General features: G+C 35.4%; 1 protein-coding gene across 1 annotated transcript in view; it reads right to left on the reverse strand.

Moving 5' to 3' along the window:
• The window catches only part of LOC111055569, a 548,424-nt gene that overhangs the window by 88,114 nt on the left and 434,809 nt on the right, over positions 1–25,501 (reverse strand). The window contains exons 7-8 of the mRNA XM_039422878.1: positions 21,041–21,073; positions 6,640–6,790 (exon numbers count right to left, since the gene is read on the reverse strand). Of these exons, the coding sequence (XP_039278812.1) occupies positions 6,640–6,790; positions 21,041–21,073 (184 nt within the window). The remainder of the gene's footprint in view (positions 1–6,639; positions 6,791–21,040; positions 21,074–25,501) is intronic.

Here is a 25,501-nt window from a genome sequence, read left to right on the forward strand (position 1 = left end):
AAACATTTACACTGACTATGCCAGCCGAGAACGAATTGCAGCTTTATTTGGGCAGCACTATACTCTGACAACGCTCTCCGCTGTCCGCTATTCCATTTTGATTGCTACTCTACGTCTCTGAATTGTGTCCAATGCAATGAACGAGCTGCAGTCAATTTCAGGACCCATCAACTCGTTGAGAAGGTCGTGATTGTTGACCAAACTTTATTTCTAGATTGTAGCTTGACTCAATTGACGGTAGAATTCCAAACATGACAGAAATGCTATTGAAACGTATTAAGTAAAGCTATTTGATTCAAAAGTAGTTTTTGAGTGTTGTAATATAAGTATAAATTTTTTGTTTTATACTTGCCAATGAAAGGGAGACTGACGGTGATTTTCGAAAAAAGATAAAATAGAGAGGTTGGCGCAACCCACTTTGAAATTACTCAATAAAACTATCTTAGTGGGTATCATTAGTTTCGTATGTCTTCCAATGTATAATAATTGTTCTACTCGAAAACTTATCATTTATTCATTGAGTAGTATTCTCACTTATTTATAGAGAAACTCACGTGATTGTACACTAGGATATCAATTCAAACTGGAAAAAAGAGCGAACTTTCTTCGCTCATCACATTGAATTTCTGACAACAAATACCTACAACTGAGGATGAAGGAGCAGTGAGATAAACATGGAGGCTGAACATGAAATAGGCGGGATGCCGAGTTGTTGAGTTGGGTGATTGGTGCGGATCCCACACAGCAGTTTGGCAGTTGCTGGTGCTGCCATGGTACGGCAGGCAAGGGAACTGCAGACGAACTATATATTATCAGCAACCCTTTCTGATTTTGTTCGCTTGAGCTACTAGCGAGCCGCAGAGGTGTCTGTGTACTGTATTTAGAGAGCAGCGCCTGTTAGCGTACTGTATTTAGCAAGCAGCGCCTGGCTGGAATAGAATAAGCAGCTAATCAACGTCTGTGTTGAGTCTGTTTCCGCGTCGCGCACTCACACACACTTCACCCGCGCTTGTCACTTTCAGTTGGTGAGTAGGCCTACGTCTCACCAGGTGACACCTTCTCATATTTGCTCAACTATCATTACAGCCCATGACTGTCTTTGATTTCATCTTGACGATGTTGCTTCCTTCTTCAACGCCTTCACTTCAAACAGCGATAAGAGAGTTTGCGATTGGAGCACTCTGATAATTATTCAGTCAATCTACCACACTTGAAATCACTTCATCGGTTTTCATCAACACCCACTTGTAAGACCGTCAATTAGAGTGTTTCAAAGCAAATAACAGTTTTATCTCAAAGTTTAGAACTCCTCTATGTTGTTTATTGTAAACTCAACATCTGTCAATAATAAACGTACTGATTATTACTACTTGCACTGGATAGTATAATCGATTACTGCTATGAAATATTGCAAAAATGTTGAAGAGCATGGAAGAGTTTTATAGAAAAGTAAAAGAGAAGAAGAAAAAGGAGAAGATAAGTAGAATAGTAGAAGAAATAATTCCTGCTGAAGCAGCTTTGAAATACGCACTAGAACTTCCACCCACACTAGAACTGCGATAAGCTGGTGATAGCTGGTAATATTGAATTTAATCAAATCGATACACAATAATTCAAATAGGATAAAATAAAATAACATGAATTTCTTTAGAGCAGACAGTTTAAGTTAGAAGCTTCAGAGCAGGTTGCCATCCTCACACTTACTAAATAGCCTCGTGTTACACTTTCTTATGAACAAAACAATATTTTTCACCAGATTCATCAGGTACAGTTTTTTTGACCATTCAAGTTTCGAATAGGAATCATAGAATTAAACCCTGAAAAAGGTTCTCAACCCAATTACGTTATATCTCAGAATCCTAATGAATTAGTAGAAGGAAACTTTATTCATATTCACGAGAAAAAATAATAGCTTCGATTATGTCAATCACATTCACGTCAACAGAGACAGAACCAACAAAACAGAAAAGCGTAGCATTTCTCAATCAAAAGCATAGTCCAACTCTGAAGACGACGCTTCATGAATATTATGATCTTGATAAGTCAGTATGAAGCGCACTTCAACTTCTAAGTAGTTTGTCTTTCACAACTTAAGAAGAGTTTTGCTTTTTGACTCACATGCGCCAACTTGAACTTTGATCTCGCCATTCCTTTCAGTCATTTTTATTTTATCTCGTACTGTTTCCAGCTCATGGAGCTCGGTTGAGCTTCTATGAAAAATTCAACGGCAACCTGGAAGTGAAGGCCGAATGTAGCTCAAAGTCTTCAAGCACGTCATTCATTCTGACAAGGTAAAGTTTTTTATAGTTTTTCTGTTCCACACCGCTCGCTTACGACTTGGGAGATCGTAAAGTGGTCAAGAACCGACATTATTCGAGGGTGCAAGCTGATGTGATGGCTTCAATGATACTGCTTCACAGATTGATTATGCATCGAAGAAACGTCTGTGATTCTTTGCTATGCTCATGATTTCAAGGTAAGTAGATGATCAATTGAATTCAAGCTATTTGAAGAACAAATCCTCCAACACATATCACGTTTCTCTCCAAGTCTATGCTTTTAATATTTTGGAATCTTTAAACCTTCAAATCCAAAACAAAAAGTATTTTTCAGTGAAGCTGCTTCCATCTATGTTCTTGATAATAAGTTGAGCCTCGCATTCATTTGAATTTTCTAGATTTTTTGTGACTGAAAATCATAATTGAGGCTTTTGATGATCCTGAGTCTCTCGATTCAGGCATTGGATGATTGAATATTCTTTATTCTTCATTGATTCAATGATACATGATGGTAATTTTTTTAAATAGCTATTTATGTATTAAGAGCGTAATGCGCGACTCTTATCAATCGCGCAAAACAGTTATCACGCGACGCGAAGCGGAGCGTGATAATTTTGCAAGAGCGATAAAGAAGCATTACGCGGAATTACATATAAAATTTTTCCACAACTGCACAAACCTGTTCAATTACTTATATCTGGCGGAGTTAATAATAATTCGTCTACACTGATATCCATCATGGCTGCAGAAGGTAGTACGGTACAATTACCGACTTTTTTGGTTAAGATCTGACCTACTATTGGCGAGCTGCTTAAATATCATTAGCTGATTAGCGAGCGTAAAGAAACTCTACTGCGCATGCGCAGATGGTTAGCGAGCAAAAATAGCTATTTATGTATTAAGAGCGTAATGCGCGACTTTATCGCGACGCGAAGCGGAGCGTGATAATTTTGCAAGAGCGATAAAGAAGCATTACGCGCGAATTACATGCAAAAATTTTTCTACAACTGCCCAAACCTGTTCAATTACTTATATCGGCGGAGTTACAATTACCGACTTTTTAGGTTAAGACCTGAACTTCTTTTGGCGAGCTGCTTACCATCAGCTGATTAGCGAGCGTAAAGAAACTCTACGGATGGTTAGCGAGCGAAAAAGTAGATTCTCCTCAGAAATAAGCTGTTTTACGAGGAGAATTATTGAGTATGTAAATTCTTTTTTCCTCCACCTACTGTCTAAAGTACTTACTTTACTCCCTGAAACCTAATACTAAAGTGTCACTTTTTCGCTCTCGGTAGTAAAAAACAGAAAAACTCCCTAGGGAGTAAATGTGACTCCATTTAAATAACATGGGGAGCATCTCTATTTTGAAACTTACATTGTAATAGGTTAGAAGGTCTAAGCTCAGATGAGAAAGCATAATAGAGGTGTCTGTCATTGAGTCAACTGAATTCAATACCACAACCAGAAATTTGATTAACTCATGAAATATATGTTTGTATGATAATTATTATATTCCTTATATTAGTAGATGATAAAAATTTATACAATTTTTAAAATATTTTATTCTATTCAATATACCAGCCAACAAATATTTTTGATCTGCAATTTATTCAAATCTGAACCGCGTGATCTGGAGTCAGCCATTTTTGGTAGCTGCTCAGCTGATATAATTGTTACAACTTTTGCCGCTAGATAGCACAGTCGGCAGTGCCAATCAGACGACCGGTTTTTAGGTTCTAGATTTAGGTTATGTTGTTAGGAATCATTGTCACCAATACGTAAGTTATTAGAATGATTTTATTTGCAGTTTCTATAAAAAAATGTTGTGTACATCACGAGCGAAAAATACTTTTTCTCCCTCAGGAAAATTACTGCCCTCGGCTTCGCCTCGGGCTTCAAACTTTTCCCCACAGGGAGAAAAAGTTGTACTTTTTACTCTAGATATACAAATAACTATTTACGCGCAGTTGTGGAAAAATAATATTATGCGTTGAGTAGATATCAGTGATATATGTAAGTACAAGAATGTATCCTTTCTAAGAAATCACTTTTTTGCTAATTATGTTTTCTGAAATTTGAATGATTCCTTTGAAATCCAGCGGAAATTGTGAATAAATCTGAATAATATGAAATGCTACAAGTGATTCTCATTGAATCCTATTATAATGGAGAGGTTGGATTACTCTCACTGCATGTTGGATGATGACATTCACTAGCAGCTTTATAGTGGAAGATGAATCCTAAATCCGACTTACATGGACGGATCCCATAAAACCGATCAGCAGAAACACGTATCGAATAATATTTCCATTTTCCGGAGGAACAGATGTCAGAGGGATATCGCCCAAGCGACATCCACAAGGATTTGCAAAGAAGCCGTTACTTTCTCCACTCCATTCTTGAGAATGTGAAACTGATTTCCACGGTTCGCTTAGGATGCATTACAGGACTAGCATACGCTATTCCCACAATGGTTTGCTAAGAGTTTCTTGAAACTCCGACTAGCATTATATTACGAGGATTGCTCAAAATGTGTTTAAAAGGATCTGAATGTTCAGAAATCTATTACGATCATTTTTATTTCTATTGAATCTATCCATCATGCGTACAAACTATCCAGATCTATCGATTGACAACGCTAGTGAAAGTTGGTTACATCTTAATATTTCCAAAATGTTGAATTCAATAACACACTAGAAACATAATTCGATTATCGAAATGTATTATCATCTTCCATGTTATACAATACAACCTAAAGAGAATAGGAGAATTTATCATTTACCACCCAATGCAGTAAAACTCTTTCATATTGAGTTGCAAAGTTGAAGTTTTTCTTCTGCTGTCTGCTAACCTTGTAAATGTTGTAAAGTTCCCACTAGCTTGATACGATAAGATGAAATGAAAAAATCGGTTATCGATAACGATCTCGCTAATGAGAGTTAAGCCAGTTACACACACATCGATTTTTGTTCGTACGATTTTTGCCGTCCTTATGAATTCCATTAGATTAAACCGATGATGTCCAACATATGATATTTGTCAAGTTCCGTTTAATCTGATAGAATATTCATTGGGACGGCTTAAAATCGTACGAACAAAAATCGATGTGTGTGTAACCGGCTTTATTGTTTGATTGTTTTTACTCTATAATGTTTGTCACATCAGCTATAATCAGTGTTAAAATAACATCGTATTGTATCGTATCGCACTAGTGATAACAGAGCCTATGCATTAGTAGTTTTTGAATTAGTTGGTTTAAAAAAAATGTATAATGGAACATTCTTATCTAGTCATAAACAAGTCATAAACACTGGGTTTTATTCAAGTTTTCTTGAAATTTAAAATTGTAATTTATTTGCCAAATAATTTTACAGACATAAATCTACTTTGAATTGGAGAAATTTCAAAATAGAAGAGTTTTATTCATTTGAAATCAATTATCCTTTTTCAAATAATCTAGAAGAGCATAACTTTGATACTAGAGCAAACTCATTGCCAGAAGGAGAAATAAATTTGAAATTGGATCTCTCCAACCAATGAGGAATCTAATCTTGTTCAAGCAGAGTATCTGGGTCAAAGTTGCCGACTGCTGATGTGCTGAACTCAATCTTCTAATCCGAGTAATTTTGTAGGATTTTTCCATCCAGTAGGAAACTCAACTTCCTCATCACATGTTTGTCTGAGAGTCAATCTATCTAGTGCTCGAATCAATAGCTATTACAATTTCTAATATAAAGATGGCAATGATGACGAATAGAAGTAACGAGTTTGATTTTTCCGACTGGGAGAGAAAATGTGAAAGCATGTTTGTCCAGTGAAAATGATGCTGTGTTTTGTAGATGCTGATCTATGTTTTGAAATTCTAATGCTCCTTGTGTAATATATTACATTACAAGATATCAAGTTCATCCTTGATAAGATAAGCATTTGCCAATACTGGATTTAAACATAGAGAGAGGATAGAATATACTATATGATTCAACTTTGTAAAATAAATTGGTTCAGTGCCTGAAAATGATGAATCCATTCCCAGTTTAGGAAATCTGATTTTTCCTACTAGGTGTGAAACTTGTCGCACATGAGACGCGACGCGACGTGACATGTCGTGCTTTAAGTCAAGGTTCATATCATATTATAATGATTACACGCGCTAGCTTTGTCCCAATGTGAACATTATATTATACACTAGCCGTTAACCCGTGCTCTGCAAGGGTCTATTTAAAAACTTGACAAACTGAAAACTGACCTACTGAAATCTTGAAAAATTAAAAATAGGCCTTTAATCATCCTCAGTAATTCAAGAATTCATATGCAAAATATGGAACTTTCAAAGTGAATAAGGAAAATGACTGCTACTCACACATGACTTCGAGTTTGAGCGTGTCTCTCATCGGCGTCTCTTGCCTGTCACGCATGATGGCATTGGTGGCTTCACAACTCAGCGTTTCGTCGTTTTCGAATCTCGACGCTACAAACTCCAGGTAGCTCTGCGTGTCGTATGTCCCATCAGCCTGATACAAACAAAAAGCACCATTTCAATAAAAATTATAGAAAATATAATAGATTTCCACCATTATTCCAATCATAATTAAAATAGCAATTTTCGATTGCTTATTTCATTGTTGTCATGGAAACGAAATGGATCTCCGATCTCTTGCTTCCACACACTTTCAATATGTGGATTGACATAAAAACGACGACACATGAATTTTACCCCAATATTATAAGAAGGTACATGGGGTTGAGGTAGTTTTTGATGAGTCACAAAGCGGTATGGATTAATTATTTTATTTTCCTTTTCTGATAATGAACAATACCATGTCTCATGGTATATATTATGTATCATTGTATATGTATCATTAGAGAAATGATAGCATGCTATCTTTTCTTTATCGTAGTATATTCCTCATGCAACATACGATAAATACATTGACTTCTTCAATCTATAATGAATTTGTCTAGTCACTTCATATGGAACAGTATTAGATGATTATAATTTTACTAGCCGTCAGGCTCGCTTCGCTCGCCATATCCGTCTAGCCAGGGGGCTCCGCCCCCTGGACCCCCGACTGGTTCGTCCAAGAATGAGATCAGCATTTTTCATTTCATGCATTTTTCATTTGAGCATTTTTATCATAAGTTAGGACAATCTAGTCGGGGGTCCAGACTAAACGTCTGGCTAAACGGATATGGCGAGCGAAGCGAGCCTGACGGCTAGTAATGTAATATTCCCAGGATTGAAGTAGCAGCGCCCAATCAATTTTTCCGCGATTAATGTATTAAATCTTCAACTTGGTGCCAACCTAACAAAGTCAACTCAACTTAATGCCAACCTGACAAAATTATTAATTTAGTTGCCAGTTAACAACTGTTTCGAAGAGGTACTCTATCTAGATTATAGTTCTATAGTAACATATGATATGGAAATTTCAATTATAATTAAGAGATTGGGAGAAGAAGAATATACATGCTAAAAGACGAACTTTAAACCCTTAAAAACAACCCTTAGAGTTAAAATATTGCCAAAAGATTTCTTAGTGCGCCTCTAAAGGGCCAACTGAACAGACCTACCAAATTTGAACGTTTTTGGTCCGGTAGATTTTTAGTTCTGCGAGTGAGTGAGTGAGTGAGTCAGTCAGTCAGTCAGTCAGTGAGTGCCATTTCGCTTTTATATATATAGATATCATGCATAGATATAAAAGTATTTTAATTTTCATTTTAAACTGTTCTTCATCAACTATTGATACTTGAATCCCTTTGTTTCACGCAATTACTGTTCAATGTGGATCCACCAATTGATGTATTTTGTACAGTATCATTGTATTCCTCACTGCACAATTGACTGATATCCTATTATATTAAGCGAGCAATTTCTTATATATTTTTATATCTGGCTATTTATGTTCAACGGATCTCGAAAACGGCTCTAACAATTTACACGAAATTTGGAAACCAGTAGGTTTATGATATAAAAATTCAACTGCTTTAGGTCTCATCCCTGGGAAAACTCGCTGAAGGATATGAAAAAGATAAAAATTATTCATCCTTGGGAAAACAGATGATAATTTCGTCGTCTGTCGAAATAGAAGATGCGTGTGTGGGAGAGAGACAGAATTATTTCCAGCTGTGTAATCAATCAGCGAGAAATAGTATCTAGAAATTTTAATCGAATGATCAAAATGATCTGATTTGTTGACATGACATGATAATCCTTCTATATTGGAGTAGGCCTATATCATAATTTTCAAAGTTTATCATTATTTGACAATTTTAAGTGATTAGTGAGTGTTATTTTGTTATTCAATTTGGTTTGTAAATAACCTAAATTACAACTTTTTTTCAAATGTTTGAACTGAAAATTGAATCTGAATCGAGGAAGAAACAGTTTAGGGCTGTGCCAGTTAGTCATACCACAATCATTTTAAAGAATTATGTTCGGTTTATCAATAGTCAATAAATAAATACCGAGCAAAGCTCGGTGCCCCGATATTATTTATGAAACAGGGCTTTATTGAAATATGGAGTCATAGCATACGTGAAATAATAGATAGAAACTCTCTCAAAAATAAACTGTACACTGTCAAAAGACTGAACAAATTTTTCTGAGCTGTATGTTTCATAAACGAACATTTTTGTTTCATGTCAAAAAATGCGATCAGGTGTATCCAACTGTGAAAAATATGGTCGAACCAGACATGCGATGGCAGGCAAATAGCATTTGTCGGATTTGGAGTGATCAGAAACGAACATGAATGGAGGAATGTGGAACAACATATTCGGGTCATTGTGGATTGAATTCAGGGCATGGAGAGGCAGGTAATAGTGAGGCAGGAAATGGTGAGGTGAGGAATGGTGAGGCAAGGAACGATGAGGCAGGTGTGAGGGGTGGAATCATGCATTCAACGATTCGAGGAAGCCAACCTACAATGGAGCATTTACAATGGTCAGAACGGAGACCACTGCTATTAGAGGTGGTGTGCGACTGTATTAGGAACAATGTACACTATAGGCCAGGATATGCAAGGATTTACGTCTTAACATGCAATGCTATTTGCATACCTGAGTGATAGGGTTTCTCACTGCACGATAAATGCGGCATGTGATGTCTAAGAATAGATATGCCGTGGTCTGAGGCTTGGAATTGAACTGATTAGTGGTCGAATAGCTATTGGTTAACGATTGATTTAATATACACCTCAGAGCACCTTTGAGCACAGTATAACAATTTCTGTTGTATTATCTATTGCATGCAAATATCTATTGCATGATGGCTTCAAGTAAGAATACAATAATCAAGTTCATTGAATTGATCCATTCAATTTTTGATTGAGTTACTTCAGATTGATAAGCGTCCATTGAATGACAAATATGATACTGAATACGTCCTCTTGTGAAGAGTTCGCCTGAGGACAGCAGCTGCATTAATAAGTTAATCACGTCTATTTATATCGAGTTGATTTTTCAGTTTCAGTATAAGATACTTGTGTGAATGAACAGAAGTAGATTTATTGCTGAGTATCAAACCTGCATTTTTCCAATATTGACTGTGGGAAAATATAATTTTATAGTTTGAAAAGGTTCAAACGTTGAACAAAATATATTGTATTCAACCATCACAAAAACTCCTCAAGCTAACTGCCATCGATATTTCACAACCGGGTCAGCCCATAATTTTTCCTTTATTTTTGCACGTTACGTCCAATCTGAGCCTCACTCTCCTATTATTAGCATCGGCGTGTATTCGGAAAATTTATTACATGCTTTATCGAGGAAAACACTATGGCTTCGAACAAGTCAAGTTGGTTTAGTTGGTTGCGAGAGAGTAGGGAGCCAGTAATCTCGGAGGACATTACAGGCACTTCTTGCTCGTTGCTATTACGGCACCGTTTAATAGTTGTGCAGCGACCGAGTACTATGGAGAGAACTTCACGTTATGTTTATAACCCTCAGTAGCACAAACACAGTTTTATAGCGTCCTGCATGTGAACTATTTCAAAATTAATAACACTCTCAAGGTAGGTGGTGTACTGAACACTGGATGGATCTTTTATCGGGCCTTTACATGCGCTGCTCTGGGACAGCACGGTACATTTCACTCAAACACTCAATTTGACGTTGAACAACTATTTCTAACCTTCCCATGCATTCCTGCAAACACATTCAACTGCATCTGAGCAGGGATAAGGCATTCAACTGTGATATCTTATTGCGAAAACCTCAAATACAATTATGTGAATTGGATTCATCCTATTATATTAAGCGAGCAATTTCTGTATATTTGTATTTTTATATCTGGTTATTTATGTTTAACGGATCTCGAAAACGGCTCTAACGATTTACACGAAATTTGGAACATAGTAGGTTAATGATACAAAAATTCGATTGCACTAGGTCTCATCCTTGGGAAAACTCACTGAACGACATTAAAAGGATAATTCATCCTTGGCTGAAACAGCCGTGGATAGTAAAAAAGTGAGTGAGCGAGTGAGTATGTGAAAAATCAAAATATCGCATCCCCGAAATTCATAATATGACATAAATAGCCAGCTGTGAAATATATACACGATCATTTTAGAGAATTGTGTTTTGTTTATCAATAAAATATAAATAACGAGCGAAGCTCGGTGCCCCGATATTAAACACTGATATGTACAACTGATTGTGACATTATTACACTTATATTATCCATTTACAACTGATACAAAAATATCAAAATTCATTTTTTCCTTTTCTACTCGAACCGAGACATTGGAATCGGAATTTGACTGGGAGTTCTATCACCCTCCTCTATGAAAATCTTGGCCACCTCCGAACTCTTTGGATATATTATGGGATATTCTTGGATAAGAATCATTCCACTTTGGACTACAAAATTTAGCGATTAAAGAAAATAAAATCTCTACAATTTCAACATCCACTGATATGCATCCTTTACAGTCTAGTTATTCCATTAATATTATTGCGAGTGAAATATTGGACAAATTATCCTTGTAAAACACTTCTACTAAATCTTGAGTACAAGTCAATTCTCATTTATTTTATCCATTTATTTATTTTATAATAGGAAAATATCAACGATTCAAGCGAATATGTTCGGTATCTTATATTGTTCACTTCGACTTACAAGATCTATTCATTTCAGTAATCTATTTCCGTGTCGTGTTTCCAACATTTATTGAGGTATCAAAGGGATATGACTCATAACAGTTATGATTTCTCCCTCGATCTCGTAATCAATACGGTATAGAATCAAGACCATAATACCCTCCTATTAAATATTCGTCTTGTGTTTAGTTGAACCTTCATGAGTTTCAATTATTAGATTACTGCGAAACACTCTTCTCTAGATAGGTGAGAGACAACAGTAACCATTATCGTTACCAATCCATATGGGAATGGAACCCCGATCTTTAAATGGTAGCATGGACAGTACTGGAGAAGCGATTGGTAGCTGTTAGAGGGCAAATAGAGGCGAACAAATAGCGTGGAAGGTGACGAAATGAAGGCAGTGCCACTGGATATGTGTCGAATGTAAATGGCCTTATTACAAAGAGGATAATAACACGAGACTTCTGATTGCAATGGGGAGGTTTCAGTATCATTCCTTCTCATCCGTTTACTCACTCTGTCCGCTTTCCCTACTCTTGATGATCAACTCCTCTTCTTCTCTTTCTTATTCTAATTCATCACGACCTTTACCGTTCTCTTTCTCATCAACCTTATCCACACATCTTTCTCCACTTTTTCTATCTTCCCTCTTACTTCAGGATCAAGGGAGTATTGTATGTAATCGTATTTGCAATCACGGGAAAAGGTGAATTCAAGTAAAACATTCCGAAAAAGAGAGATAGAGTGTGCGAGATAGAATGCAGAGAAAGACAGAGAATATTACCAGTTCGTGTGAGAGTGGACAATTTTGGCACTTGCCCAGTTTTGGCTTTCCTTTCCTATCTGCTAAATTAGCGACCAAAAACCTTTTTTCTACAACGCATTAAGTGACGTTCAGGATGAGTGTTGCATACTCATGTAGATATTAGTAAAAAGGAAAATACTCAGTTCCATATAACTCTTAATAAGTAACAGACTAAGGAATTTAGACTAAGGATTCACCAAAACGAGAACTTGGTTTGAGCGTCAGTTTATTCTAAATGAACAAAAATAATATTAGAAAACCAATTCGAAATCATCTTCTGACTTTGAGCCAACTGTCGCTTAAACCTAGTTTTCATGCTTGAAAATGACAATAGATTACAAGTTTGGATGAATTGAGTTGAAAGTTGACATTTTTTTTTGTTATGAATTGAGAGTAAATTTTATTTGAATTTTTGGCAATCGATAAGTATGGGGTTCAAAGAAATTGAATGTAATGTGATTTAGGTACATTAATTCAAGAAATTTGTTCAATTTTATACTATTTAATTTATTGTTCTTCTATATAATTTGAACTCAGTTTTACTTGGCAAGATAATATATTTTTCACTTAAAGATACTCATTGTACAGTGTTTCACGATAAATCTTCAACTGTCTTCAATTCCTCCCTGTTCCTTCTAATTCCATCTTTTATTTCTGAAATGTGAATATCATACTAACTCATTTCTTCGACGAGCAGCATCATTTTGCTGAGATCACCATCACTTTAAAATAAAATACATCATAAATCACCAAATGAATTTCAATCAAGAAGAAGCTGGTGCAGTTGTTTGATAATCATCCATGCTTTGTTCAACGGACAATCATTTTATTGGCTTTGGTGGAAGAAGAGAAGCTATGCACTTCTCCGCTCACTAATACTTATTATTAATGCAGTAGCACACAATTCCATTGGTGTATTTTGCACCACGATAATAGAATACCATTATTCATTCAATGTTTCATCATACTTATTCAGGGCGAATAGGGATATTGTTTTCTAATGGGATTCAAATTATAGCCCCCGCCTCGAAATTGATAAGATGCATTATTCAGCTCTTCAATAGTGAGCTTGGAACAATGGAGAATTAAGCTTTGCAATAGGAGTAAGCAAGATGTTGAGCGGTTGCAATCCACCAACTCTAGAAAGTTGTACAACATAGTTTTAAGAGCTATTTATGAATGTAAATTTATTAAAAGAATTTGGAAATAATCTATTGCTGAGAGGAAGAGTAAAAAATGGAATCAATACTAACTCACCGTAAATAAAAACTAAAATGGTAGAAATTGTATAGAGAAACCTATCAGAAAAAATACAACGATAATGTTGGCACAAATAGTGATCGAGTTATACTAGTTATCGAATCTAGAGATCAAAATAAACTCCAATTTCCTGTTGTATTCATAAGAATTCGAACTGAGGATCATTCATTGGTTGAAATTCTTGGGTTGGTTATCCTCAAAAATAGAACAGAAGATTGGACAGAAGTTTTTCAAGTTCACCTTGAAAGCTCAACTTCAATGAGTATGTTTGTTGTACTCGTATGTATTCATGTTCAAAGCTCAACATGATGAAAGTTTCGAAAGAGATATTTGTCTCAGACTAGTTCCATTGATACCATTAACTGATCTAGTTTTCAAGACCTCAAGTTCACAAATTGTGAGATACTCATGAATCACAAGTTCTATTGAAGACAACTTGATAAATTTCTGATTTTCTCTCATCTTTCTTTTAATTGTAGTGATAACACAGCATCCATGGTTTTTATTTCTAAATAATAATCATACTCTTCTGCTCTCTAACGATATTCCTGACAATACAATACAAATACAATTGAATTCAGAAATACTATAATATTATGGGCATCATATATGTGAATAGTGATAATAATGGAATGGAGGAATAATCCAATAAATAGATTGTAGATGTACTTTGATTCCGCTGATTATATTACTGTACAATATCATAAACAATCATTCAATCTCTTTGCATATTTTGTGAACATGATCTATAGCCAACAAACTATGTTGGTCCTGCTGTACTAAATTTTGAATCGAGTGAAGTTTTTCAGTGATTTATCAAATCTTCACTGTGAATTATTGGAAAACATTTTAGTACACCTGGTCTTCCAACAGCAATATTTCACTTTTATTCCATCATCTGTTAGACGCTGCAAGGGATGATTTGTGGAATGAAATAACCAAAGCTTATCATGACCTACTCTCACAAGCTCCTGATTGTACCTCATTCAAATATTGCTTTATCAGCACAGTATGAATATAAAAAAAAAACATTTCTCTATGCTCTGCTGTCGTTAAATCTTCAACTGTCTGGATTTTATTATTTAAATCCTGAATATGCTAAATTATTACAGTGCCCGTACTCGTGAACAAATCGATCTAACGAGTTCATATATCCAATAAAAAATACTCTATCATTCATTATTGAAGCATTTATTTGCCAAGCTTAGCTCTTTTCGTGATAAGGGTTCAGGTAAACGATTAACGATTCACGATTCCATACTAGATGTTGCAATGAATTATTGTTCCAATAATATTTCTCCAATAGAAATGTTTCATGTATATTCATGCTGATGGAGTCTGAGATTGGTTTTTGAATATTTATTTTTTTATCATTTACAATCAACTTGAGGACAAAGAAACAGACTACAGTCCAAAACTTCTTTTCATCCCAATTTCATAAAATAAATTGTCTGACTTTGTGCGACTTTCCAATTCTTCACTAATTTCCACATTGAAACAAAACACAAACACTTGAAACAATTAATCTTGAATTTAATATTGAGAAATATTAGACGAGGATGATGAGAATGGGTGAGTTAAAGATTTTTCACAAATGGAAAGAATAATGTGAAAATAATAAAGTTATCAGTGGAAGTTAAAGTGACGGGCACAGTGATCCATGATTTATGATTGGACTATTCTCACTCAACACGGCCGAAAGAGAATGAATAGTATCATTAGAAATAATGGGAAAAATATTATCACTATACTAGTCACGTTTACTGTCACCAACATGTGGGTATCCAGATTCAATGTTATACTAATATATTGAAAAACAGAAAATTCCTAGAAATATCATGTAAGCACTTCCAATTTCTCTATCTAGGAAATCAATGATAAGTAAAACCCAATTACAATTCAGTTCTTCGAACATGATATTAGTGATAACTAATATTCGATTCGTTCAACTACTTCTATTGAGGAATTGACTGGAATAGAAACGAAAATTAAAAACGTAATGATGGCATGTGAATGATATAATAATTCAATAGCAGATATCTTTGAAATGGAAAAATTTGTTTTGCCAGGGAAGTTGCTAAGAACCTCACCAGAATAAATTGATAGTCAACGCTAAAAAGTTGGTATCAAATAAGAATAATGCCAACCACATTGAATATATCATCAAGTAAGGGTCATATGCACCATGTACGTTCAACGCTGATCTACGATTACATGAAGTATCTACTATAATGTGTTTCATTCTAGGTTTGGAACAAACAACTTATTATCTCCATTAAGAAACCGATGTGCTGCATGAAATATGGGCATTAGAAGTAGCTTCCAGTTGTGTAAAAATTCCCAATAATTGAATTTGCAACATCATAGAATATGATATAGATGTAGATCGTGGAAGATGTAGATGTACGTACAGTTTCTTCGGAAAAAAGTAGAAACCAAGTGTTGAAGTATCGCATCGATTGGAAAAAAGGTGAAGCACTAAACTACTGAACTGACTGGCCTGCTGAAAGGTGAACGAATTTATTGAAACAAGTGGCGGTGTTGGCCTATCACAGTTTATCACCAGCCATGTGTCTTTCCCAGCAAACACACCTTGCAACAGTCCAGTGTGTTGCGTTACGTTGCGTGTTTGCGCATCAGATCGCGTGCGTTACAACGCGAGCAGACGTACGTCGCGTTACCTACATGCAGTGATAAACAGCCGCAGACCAACGAATGCGCACGCTACATTCAGCTTGAGAATAGAGGCTATCATTTAGGGGCTAGACCGCAAACATCGCATCAGCAGCCAGCGAATTCCGCCACACACAACACTTTGCGAAGAATTGTTCCGTGTGATTGAAAGTGTGCGCTCTATGAAATATGGCATTGCCGCAATTGGGAGCTATGCTAGCACTGTCTGAAAGAGGTTTTGGGTGTCATAAATCATTCAAAATTCACAGTGCAAATGTGCAAATGATGAAAGTTTCAATATGAGGTTTTTCTGAATCTTACATTACAGAGGGAATTTTCTCTGATAATCATTCTTCTGGACAAATCACTTCTCATAAGAGTCATCAGAAAATGATGGATTATCATTTCAATAAGCAATCTCTATAACAAAAAAACTAGATTGCCTTATTTGTGGATGGAGGAGAAAAGTGAAAATTTCATGATATTAATATTAAAAGAAAAAGGAAATTAAAATGTTATATTATTAATATCTAAAATTAAGAAGTGTTAGAAACGTTTACATTAGAGAACGATAGAGTGGCCTACTAAAATGAAATATCTTGAGAGGGATGAATACTATATAATTTGAAGCAAGATGAAAATAATACTCTGAATCTGAAGCTAGTCTCCATTTTTCTATGTTGGAAGTAATAATTTCAAAATGGTTTAATAAGTTAACTATTTTTGACTATAACTATAACTATATAATAACTATTAATTTCTACAAAGATATGTTTCCCACATAAAAATTCCATTTTGAAGTTAATTTCAAACAATAATTCAATTGCTGAGCATGAAAGAAATACAAACTTTTAGCAAATAATATGATGGAAGACCAATGATTCATCATAAACAGGAGATATTTATGTATAGAGAAATAATATAAGTCAATACCGACGATTTCCCAATGCATCTTCGCAATCATATAGATGGATTTCGAATCGACAATTCCACTCAAACAGCGTTAAAAATAGATTGTCACTAATCACTTGCATGTCTACCATCCACTGAAACATCTGAAATATTCAAAAGGTCTTGGCTTCTGGCAACGAGAGAACGCTCAATTCGTAGATGGTAGTGTTGCCTTAGCCAACGGCCATTAGTGAAGGAATAATAGGGACATGTTTGTTCGAACAGTCAATCAGTGGCACATGATGAAACTTTAATTGGAACCCTAATAGACCCGACGTCTCCTGACAGGAACTCCACCTCCTCTCCAAAGCATCTGAATTTGGACTGCCAAGTAGTCAGCATGCATGTGAATAGGTGGCATTCACACATTATCGCTTTGGTCAAGCGATCAAATTCTCATTCCATGTGGAACACTACTTGATGATCACCAGAATAGCTCATGCAACATCAATATCCATTGTTATGCACAACAACATTAAATTTGAAGCTTGTTTCAGTGAGCATAGCCTACTTCTTTTCTGTCAAGATCTATTCCAAATATAATTTTGTTTATGCCTTGCTATGTCAGAATATGATTTATAATTATTACTTATCATAATACCCCCCCTCAAGCCCATGGGGAAGCACGTCCCCTGAATTTGGGAATAATTTACCTAATAGATAACTCACCCAACTATACAAAAACATTTCGTCAATAGTCAAATACAGCTGACAAAACATCTTAATCATTCACATCTCTCAATTATTGGATATGTTATATAATGAATGCTGGTTCCAACAACAATCTCTCTGTGAGCTGTTACATAGATACAAATAGGAGTTTTCCCCCTGAGATTAGATCTTATAGTCATTCATTGATATAATACCTCCGCTTGGAATTATTGAAGTTCTTGTTTTGGTTGAGATGATGCAACTTTAATTCGTCAACTGAAAAGATCTAATCCGGATATTTGCTGCACCCAAATTATATTTCTTGCATGAACTGAGTTTATCAGACTTAGGAGCGGAGCACATCATTAGGATAATTCGTTTACGAGAATTTGAATTGAACTGTATCAGAAATTAATTTGATGTTTAATTTATAAGCGAGTGAAAGACGAACAAGAGATGATTTATGAGGATGAAGAGCTGAATGAAAGAGCCTGGCATCTTGAACTTAAGAAACAGTGAGATGAGTGTTGTGTGGAGGGGGGGGGGAGAAATCCTTCATTTCGCAAGAAGGATATGAAGTGCCAAGACTTAGACATCATCTGATAAAATAATGTATTCAGGTCCAGTCGGGTTCAATCAAGAGATCTGATATGACGGCTCCTCTCCACTCTCCATTCCACGGCGCGCTCAATCTCGCTTGGATTGATCGAAGAGACAGCAAAATTCAAATGGATACCGTCGACCCAGAGATAACGACTTCGTCGATGACATCGTTTCTGCTTCTCTTCTTGCCTCTTCATTACTATTAAGAGTGTACAGAACGAGGAGAAGTTGGCAAACATAAGTACGCTCGTGCTGACTGCTACAGATAACGAGCAAGATATCTACCGGCGAATGAAAGATGAGTTTCAATGATAATCATGATCATCAAGATGTTGATGCTGCGCGCGTGCACTTCGCTCAACAACAACAGTATCAGTTCGTCGCATTCAAAACATTCCGCACTTATTCCATCTCACAGTCGAACGTGTAACAAGGTTGGCAAATGTGAATGAGTAATGAGACCTGATTGAGTCACCATTTGTGATCGTGTATGTACTCGAAATGTTTATTTACTGGATAGAAACACGTGTTATGGAGTAAGCAGGCTTATCAGAGAATACATAATTAGTCATTATTATTCGTCTTCATTTACAGCACACATGTGTTGAGGAATCAACAATTAGAATTAGAGGATACATCGAATATCAGATTAGGTAAAACTATTCAGTTACTACATTAATAGTACATTCATTCTTCAAAGAAAATACCGAAATTTAGATTTTGCTTCCAATATAAAACGCATGATTGAGTCTCCTAAAATAACAGTTTCATATGTAGAGAAGAGAACAATTCAAATGAACGTAATTGAATCTGAGCTGGGATCTGAGTTCAGATCAGGACAGAGGAGATTTAAAATCTGATAGCATTGATATAAATTACAGTAGCATAGCAAATCAATCACATGAAACAAATAGAAGGAATGAAAGTAATCAGAGTTGATTTCAAAAAGGTATCCAAGTGGGAATGAAGTCCGATAGGGAAGAATCTTCAAAGGTATCGATCAAGCCATTCTGACATACAGGACAGGTGATATTCACAGATTCACACTTTACAGAACAAGCAGAGGATGGAAAGAGACGTCCATTGTTCTCCATGTTTGGAACCGGACAAAGAAGAGAATCTGAATCCTTTGAAAGAGTGATTTGGGAGACTGTACGGTGCTAACATCATGTCCTTTTCTCGGAACGTGTAAACGTTTAACTGATTGAGCTGTTGCTCAAAGAGATGACTCTGTTCACACAATCACAAAAACTGAGCTGTGACAGCTTTAAATTAAACTCCATCTTTAATTTGTCATTGTTCTTAGAATGGTGGCGAACTCTCAGAATCGTGATACTTCTAATATCAAATTCCAAGAGCAAAGGATATCAACAAAGTTTCTTAGTATTTTACAAAGATAATTTTTCTCGACCAGATCATAAGATAATGAAAATGAGAGAAATTGTCTAGAGTGTATTTGGTTCAGAGGATTTGAAATATTGTAAGACTCCGAGTAGACGGTTGTACGGTGTACGACTCTGACGGCTAGTACTGTATAATATTATTCCATGTGGAAAATGAATAGAGAAGTAATAATAGTCATGGTGTATTTAGGATGAGAATCACGGTCCTTGAACCCTTTTTCTAGTTGAATCGTTTTTATTCATGTGGAAGTGACTAGTGATATTGGAAAGTCAGTATTTGTACATGTTCTTGTATTTTCAGGGATGAAAACCGACACAGGCCCGAGACTATACTTATTCCTAGATCATCCTATTATATTAAGTGGGAAATTTCTGTATCTATATATCTGGTTATTTTTTATATCTGGCTATTTCTATATCTGGTTATTTTTATATCTGGTTATTCATGTTTTACGGAACTCGAAAACGGCTCTAACGTTTTTCACGAAATTTGGAACATAGTAGACTAGGTTTGTTTATGATATAAAGATTTGATTGCACTAGGTCTCATTCATTGGAAAACTCGCTGAACGACATTAAAAGGATAATTCATCCTTGGCTGAAATAGCTGTGGATAGTAAAAAAGTGAGTGAGCGAGTGAGTATGTGATAAGGATAATTCAACCTTGGAAGACATATGATAATTCAGTCGTCTCTCGATAACAGAAGATGCGTGTGCCTGTGTGGGAGAGAGACAGAATTATTTTCAGCTGTGTAATCATAATCAATCAGCGAGAAATTTTATCTAGCTAGACAATTTAATCGATTTGATCAACATAAATCTGATTTGTTGACATGGCATGATAATCCTCCTAAACTGGAGTATATAATAATTTTCAAAGTTGATCATTATTTGACAATTTCAACTGGGGTGTTATTTTGTTATTCAATTTGGTTTGTATATAATCTAAATTATAAATGTTTTGTTTTCAAATTTTTGAACAGAAAATTAAACCCGAATTCAAGTGTATGGAACATAACCTACTTTTTGGACTATTTATAGTGTATAAATCAAAATTCGGGAAAGAAACAGTTTTGGGCTGTGCCTGTTAGTACTTTCCCAATCATTTTAAAGGATTGTGTTCGGTATATCAAAAGTCAATAAATAAATAACGAGCGAAGCTCGGTGCCCTGATATTAGAGAATTAAACATAGAAATTCATGCTAATTTGATATGTAAATACTGAAGGTGAGGTAATAAATAAATACAATGCTACTATCTCTTACATTCAACAAGCTCGATTTAAAAATTGACTGTTCAGTACTTACAGCAATCACCACTGTGGTATTAGGCACTCTTTTCTGTAGAAGCAGCATGAAAATGAATTGCAAGAAGAATTGGGTTAGTAGTTTAGTATAAAGCACAATGAAAAATTAGTTTGAGATATCGAAGAGTAATGAAAGCTTGGCTTATAAGCATATAATTATATTCCTTAGTATAATTCTGTGGCTTGGTGTAAAAACTACCAATGTCAGTTTTTTCCAAAAGTGAGTTTAATACATCTATCTCAAAGCAATAAAAAGTTATTGAATCAATGTCATGATTTAGTTCCACTCTCAGAGTGTCAAAACTACCAATGAAGACATATGTTTTTGGATTGCCATTCATACTCCGTGCCAGAACTACCAATGTCGACTTCTGCACTTCTAGCACTCGCATTTCCTTATCGAAATGCTTTAGTTCGAAAAAAACCAAGGTGAACTTTCAAGTTGATTTGTGAGAAAGTTGGTATTTTGACATAGTTCTTGCACCAAGCCACAGAATTATGTTTCAATATTAATATTTTCATAATAATGACAAACGAGGGTTTACATTTTAAAGAAAACAGTAAAAAATGATAGAAGCTATAGACAGAGAATAAAATTTTACAATATTACATAATTTTTCATTGATGATGTGTGGATATGACTATGACTTTGACTATGACTATGACTATGTTCAAGAGATCAAGTGAAGCTTTTTCAAAATACATACATTCAAATGAGCAGTATTGAAAATAAAATGCAAAACACTTTTATTGATATGCTTGATTCTGAAACGGAATTTTCCGAAGCTTTTTTCTATTGCAATCAGACAGTCTGAAGCTTTTTCGCTGTTTCAATCAGTGAATGATGTATTCTCGTTCCACTAGAATTCATTATCATTCTAAATCATCCAACCGTTGATAGAAGGCTTTCGACATTTGCTACTCATACATACCAGAGTTTCTGAAATGGATAAAATTATTGGAAGCACTTGACAGTGACTGAGCGCCAATGGCAGTTGAGCATTCAACCATCTGAGCAGCTCAATACAGATGAAAGCACTGGGTCGTAAATGAATGCCATTCCAACTACGCAAGTAGCAATTGAATAGTTGAGTATGATGCTTCACTCTTATCAGTTCCAACCACTCACGACTATCTCAATATTATGTGATGTATATTATGTATTATAATATGGTACTTGGCAAACTGTTTCACAAAACTCAGATCCCATTTGGAAAATTCAGTTTTCCATGAGTGCATTAATCATATCCCTTATCCTATCAAGTTTTTCTAAGGGAAGCACTACATGTACATAGTGCTCCGAGATTTAACATTTTCCAAAATAATGATTTTGAAGATCTTGCCAATTCACTTCGAAGAAAATTGCCTTACAATTTCTATCCATAATGATCCATGGTATTAAAGTTATTTATATTTTCTAAATTTGCTGATTTTGGAAATCAAAATCAACTTGCTAATGAGTGATTTGAGTTGATTACTTAGCGGATATCGACTTCTGATCATGATATTAATGAATCCTCTTCTATTTCTTGGCGTTATTACAGACTTTTCAATGTTTTCCAAACAAAGCGAAATAGTTTCACAATAAGTCAACATTTCTGAATGTTTGAAGATATTGGGGTTGTCGTCTTTCAGAGTTCTTAAATGAATCATTATTTTTCCTTACATGCTCATTCATCATTCTTAAGTGCATTGGTGATTAAATATCACATATCAACGATCAAGAGTAATGTACTACACAATTTATCAACAATTAAAATTTGAGAAGATGGAAGACATCATAGACAAATATTATAATCAACTTCTTTCATATTGTCTTGTTTCAATTTGAATACTGTACGTACCAATTGTACGGTAATAATATAACTCGCACGCTATCAACGATGTGAATTCTAGGCACAATAGAATACTTTAAACATCAAAATACTCAAAAATATCAGTTGATGTCTCAAAAAAATAATAATCGCACTGAAAAATTGAAGGTTGTGAAAAAAAAACAGAAAAAGTAAAAAAATAGAACTCTGGAACTACAGAGTATAAAGATAGATTATCCGCAGAAGTTTAATCCAGAAAGAGGCAGATTAAACCTGTAGAAGTGATTCTGATCAGTTACTCATCAAATATCTATTGGATTTTTGAGTAGGCTATTTTACATGAATCAGAAACAATATGATGTTATTCTGCAAGCAATGAAAAATAACATTCAAACACTCGTTCACGTTGTACAGGGTTAGCAAGGGAAGAGAGGGAAGGACGAAGGAGTGAAATAAAGAAGGAAGGAAGAGAGTCAAGTACATGGAAGAGAAAGGTGTGTGAGATAAGCGAGAGAGCTTGAAAGTTTTCAGGTATAACGAGAAGCCGACACGATGGGGTGGTGAGATGAACAGAGAAAGTGAGATTGCAATGAGAAAGCCGAGTAGAAGTGAGAGCTACAGAGAAGAGTGTGAGTGAGAAAGACGACGCAGTTTGGCAGGTAAGGAGGCACTAAACGAAGACGGCTAGGACTTTATGCAGCACAATAAAGATTTGCAATAAGTACGTGGAAACTTTTCAAATAGCTCCATGAAGTATCCTTCTTTTCCGGGTCGGCCGGGGACTCGCAGTCTGCTCCTCAGTCGTCCTGAATAGTCCAGGTGTTCAAAGCCGAAATGCTTATTTATTGCACGCTTGAAAACTACCAAGTGAGCGCCTGCAAATAAAGACGTTTTACTCGTTCTCAACTCCCAACACCAACTCGTCACTGGTTTTTATATCTTTCGACGACTGATGGCTCAAACGCCGCCACCACCGCCCAACTTTCAAACTATCTTTATAATTCTCCTCTCCAACTTACGCCAACTCCAACCATATAAACCGAAATCTCCACAGTATCACTACAGACCCAAAACAGTAAACTGAAACTCTGTACAAAGTCTTCCTCTTTATTCAAACGCTTATTTTACCTGACTCAGGAAAATTCTCTGCCTCAAGTTTCAACGACTATCAATACAAAAGCGTTTCTCTCAATAAGCATCATTTGGAAATTTTCATGGACGTCTTCATGGCGCTTTTACTATTTTTCGTCTGAGTATCAATGAATTTGAAGAATGTGGGTGGAATATTGACTACTGGATAGAAGAAATGATTGAGGGGTCTGCTCTAGATATTCCAATCTAAAATACTACTCAGAGATAAAAAACTGAGGAATACGATTTCATTTTTGATCAATTCGAATTGGCCTATGAAGTTCATATGGCTTCCATGGCAATTGAACAAATTGAGAGAGTTTTAATAGAAAAACATGGAAATACGACTTGTTAAACACTGTGTCTGCACTAGATATTTCAATCTGTAATGCTACTCAGAGAAAAAGAACCGAGGAATAAGTTTTTATTTGTCATTAATTGGAATTAGCATATCAAGTTCAAATTTCATTAGGAAGCCACTAAATTATTTTCTAGGAGGAAAAAATCTGGATTCGTTAAAGCTATAAGCTGTGATTAAAATTGGTGATGCTCATCTTTGATTTTATATTAGGTCGAGAGCACTCATGCATAGTGAATGCTCTTGGAGGAGTTTGAAAACTTCTCATGAAAATGTTATAATCCATCTCTAATATGCATACAGATTCATTTTGAAAAGGAGAGCATCTGCCTACTGATTATTTCTTGTTTTTGTGTACAAGCTTCAGGCCACATGCAAATTATCTGCAAAGCCATGAATTAACTATGATTCCGGGTGAAAAGGGGATGAAAAAAAAATAGGAAAGCGTATTTGAAAAGCATGTCAGGATATCATTAGCGAATACCATGTTGAGGAAGTTTATTGCCAGCTCAGACGGCTGAAGTTAGTTTGTAGACTAAACATCCATAATACTAGTTACAAAAGAGTCGAACGAGCCAAGTTGATTGCTACTGGAAAACAAATTAAAAGTTGACTGTACATTGACTATTGATTGTCGAGACGGCATCGATCCGTACGGAAACTAGGCGGGAAATAGTTTTTTAATTCAATCATGCAGAGGTCTGAATTCGGTATTCCGTGTTACTAACTACCTGTTCTCGTCGGATCCAGCAAGTTTGTTACAAAGCGCAGCCAAGTTGAGTGGGATTCCGCGGATCGTTCGCTTCAAATGGCGCTTGTTCGCATTTGAAAGAACTAATCTGTGTAAGTGCTTCAACATAAACTGTACTGAACAAACGCTAGAGTTCAATTGAAGAGATTGCATGTACGGCTATTATTAGGGAAACATCATTTTTCTTCTAATTATAGGAAAGAATCCAAATGGTGAAAAAGTTTCAGAGGTACAGTTAATCAATTCCACAATGTTTACCTGAGAATCGGTTATCCCAAATACAGGCCAATATTAAATTGATGAAGTCTCATCTAAAAAATGTTGTGATATTTAAGCTGCAATGGATATTCACACTAGAGTTAGTAAGTTATTAACAAAAAGTTATTAACTTGACTGAATCGTCAAAAA

This window comes from Nilaparvata lugens, chromosome 3 (genome assembly GCF_014356525.2).
Source record: "Nilaparvata lugens isolate BPH chromosome 3, ASM1435652v1, whole genome shotgun sequence".
NCBI lineage: Eukaryota > Metazoa > Arthropoda > Insecta > Hemiptera > Delphacidae > Nilaparvata > Nilaparvata lugens.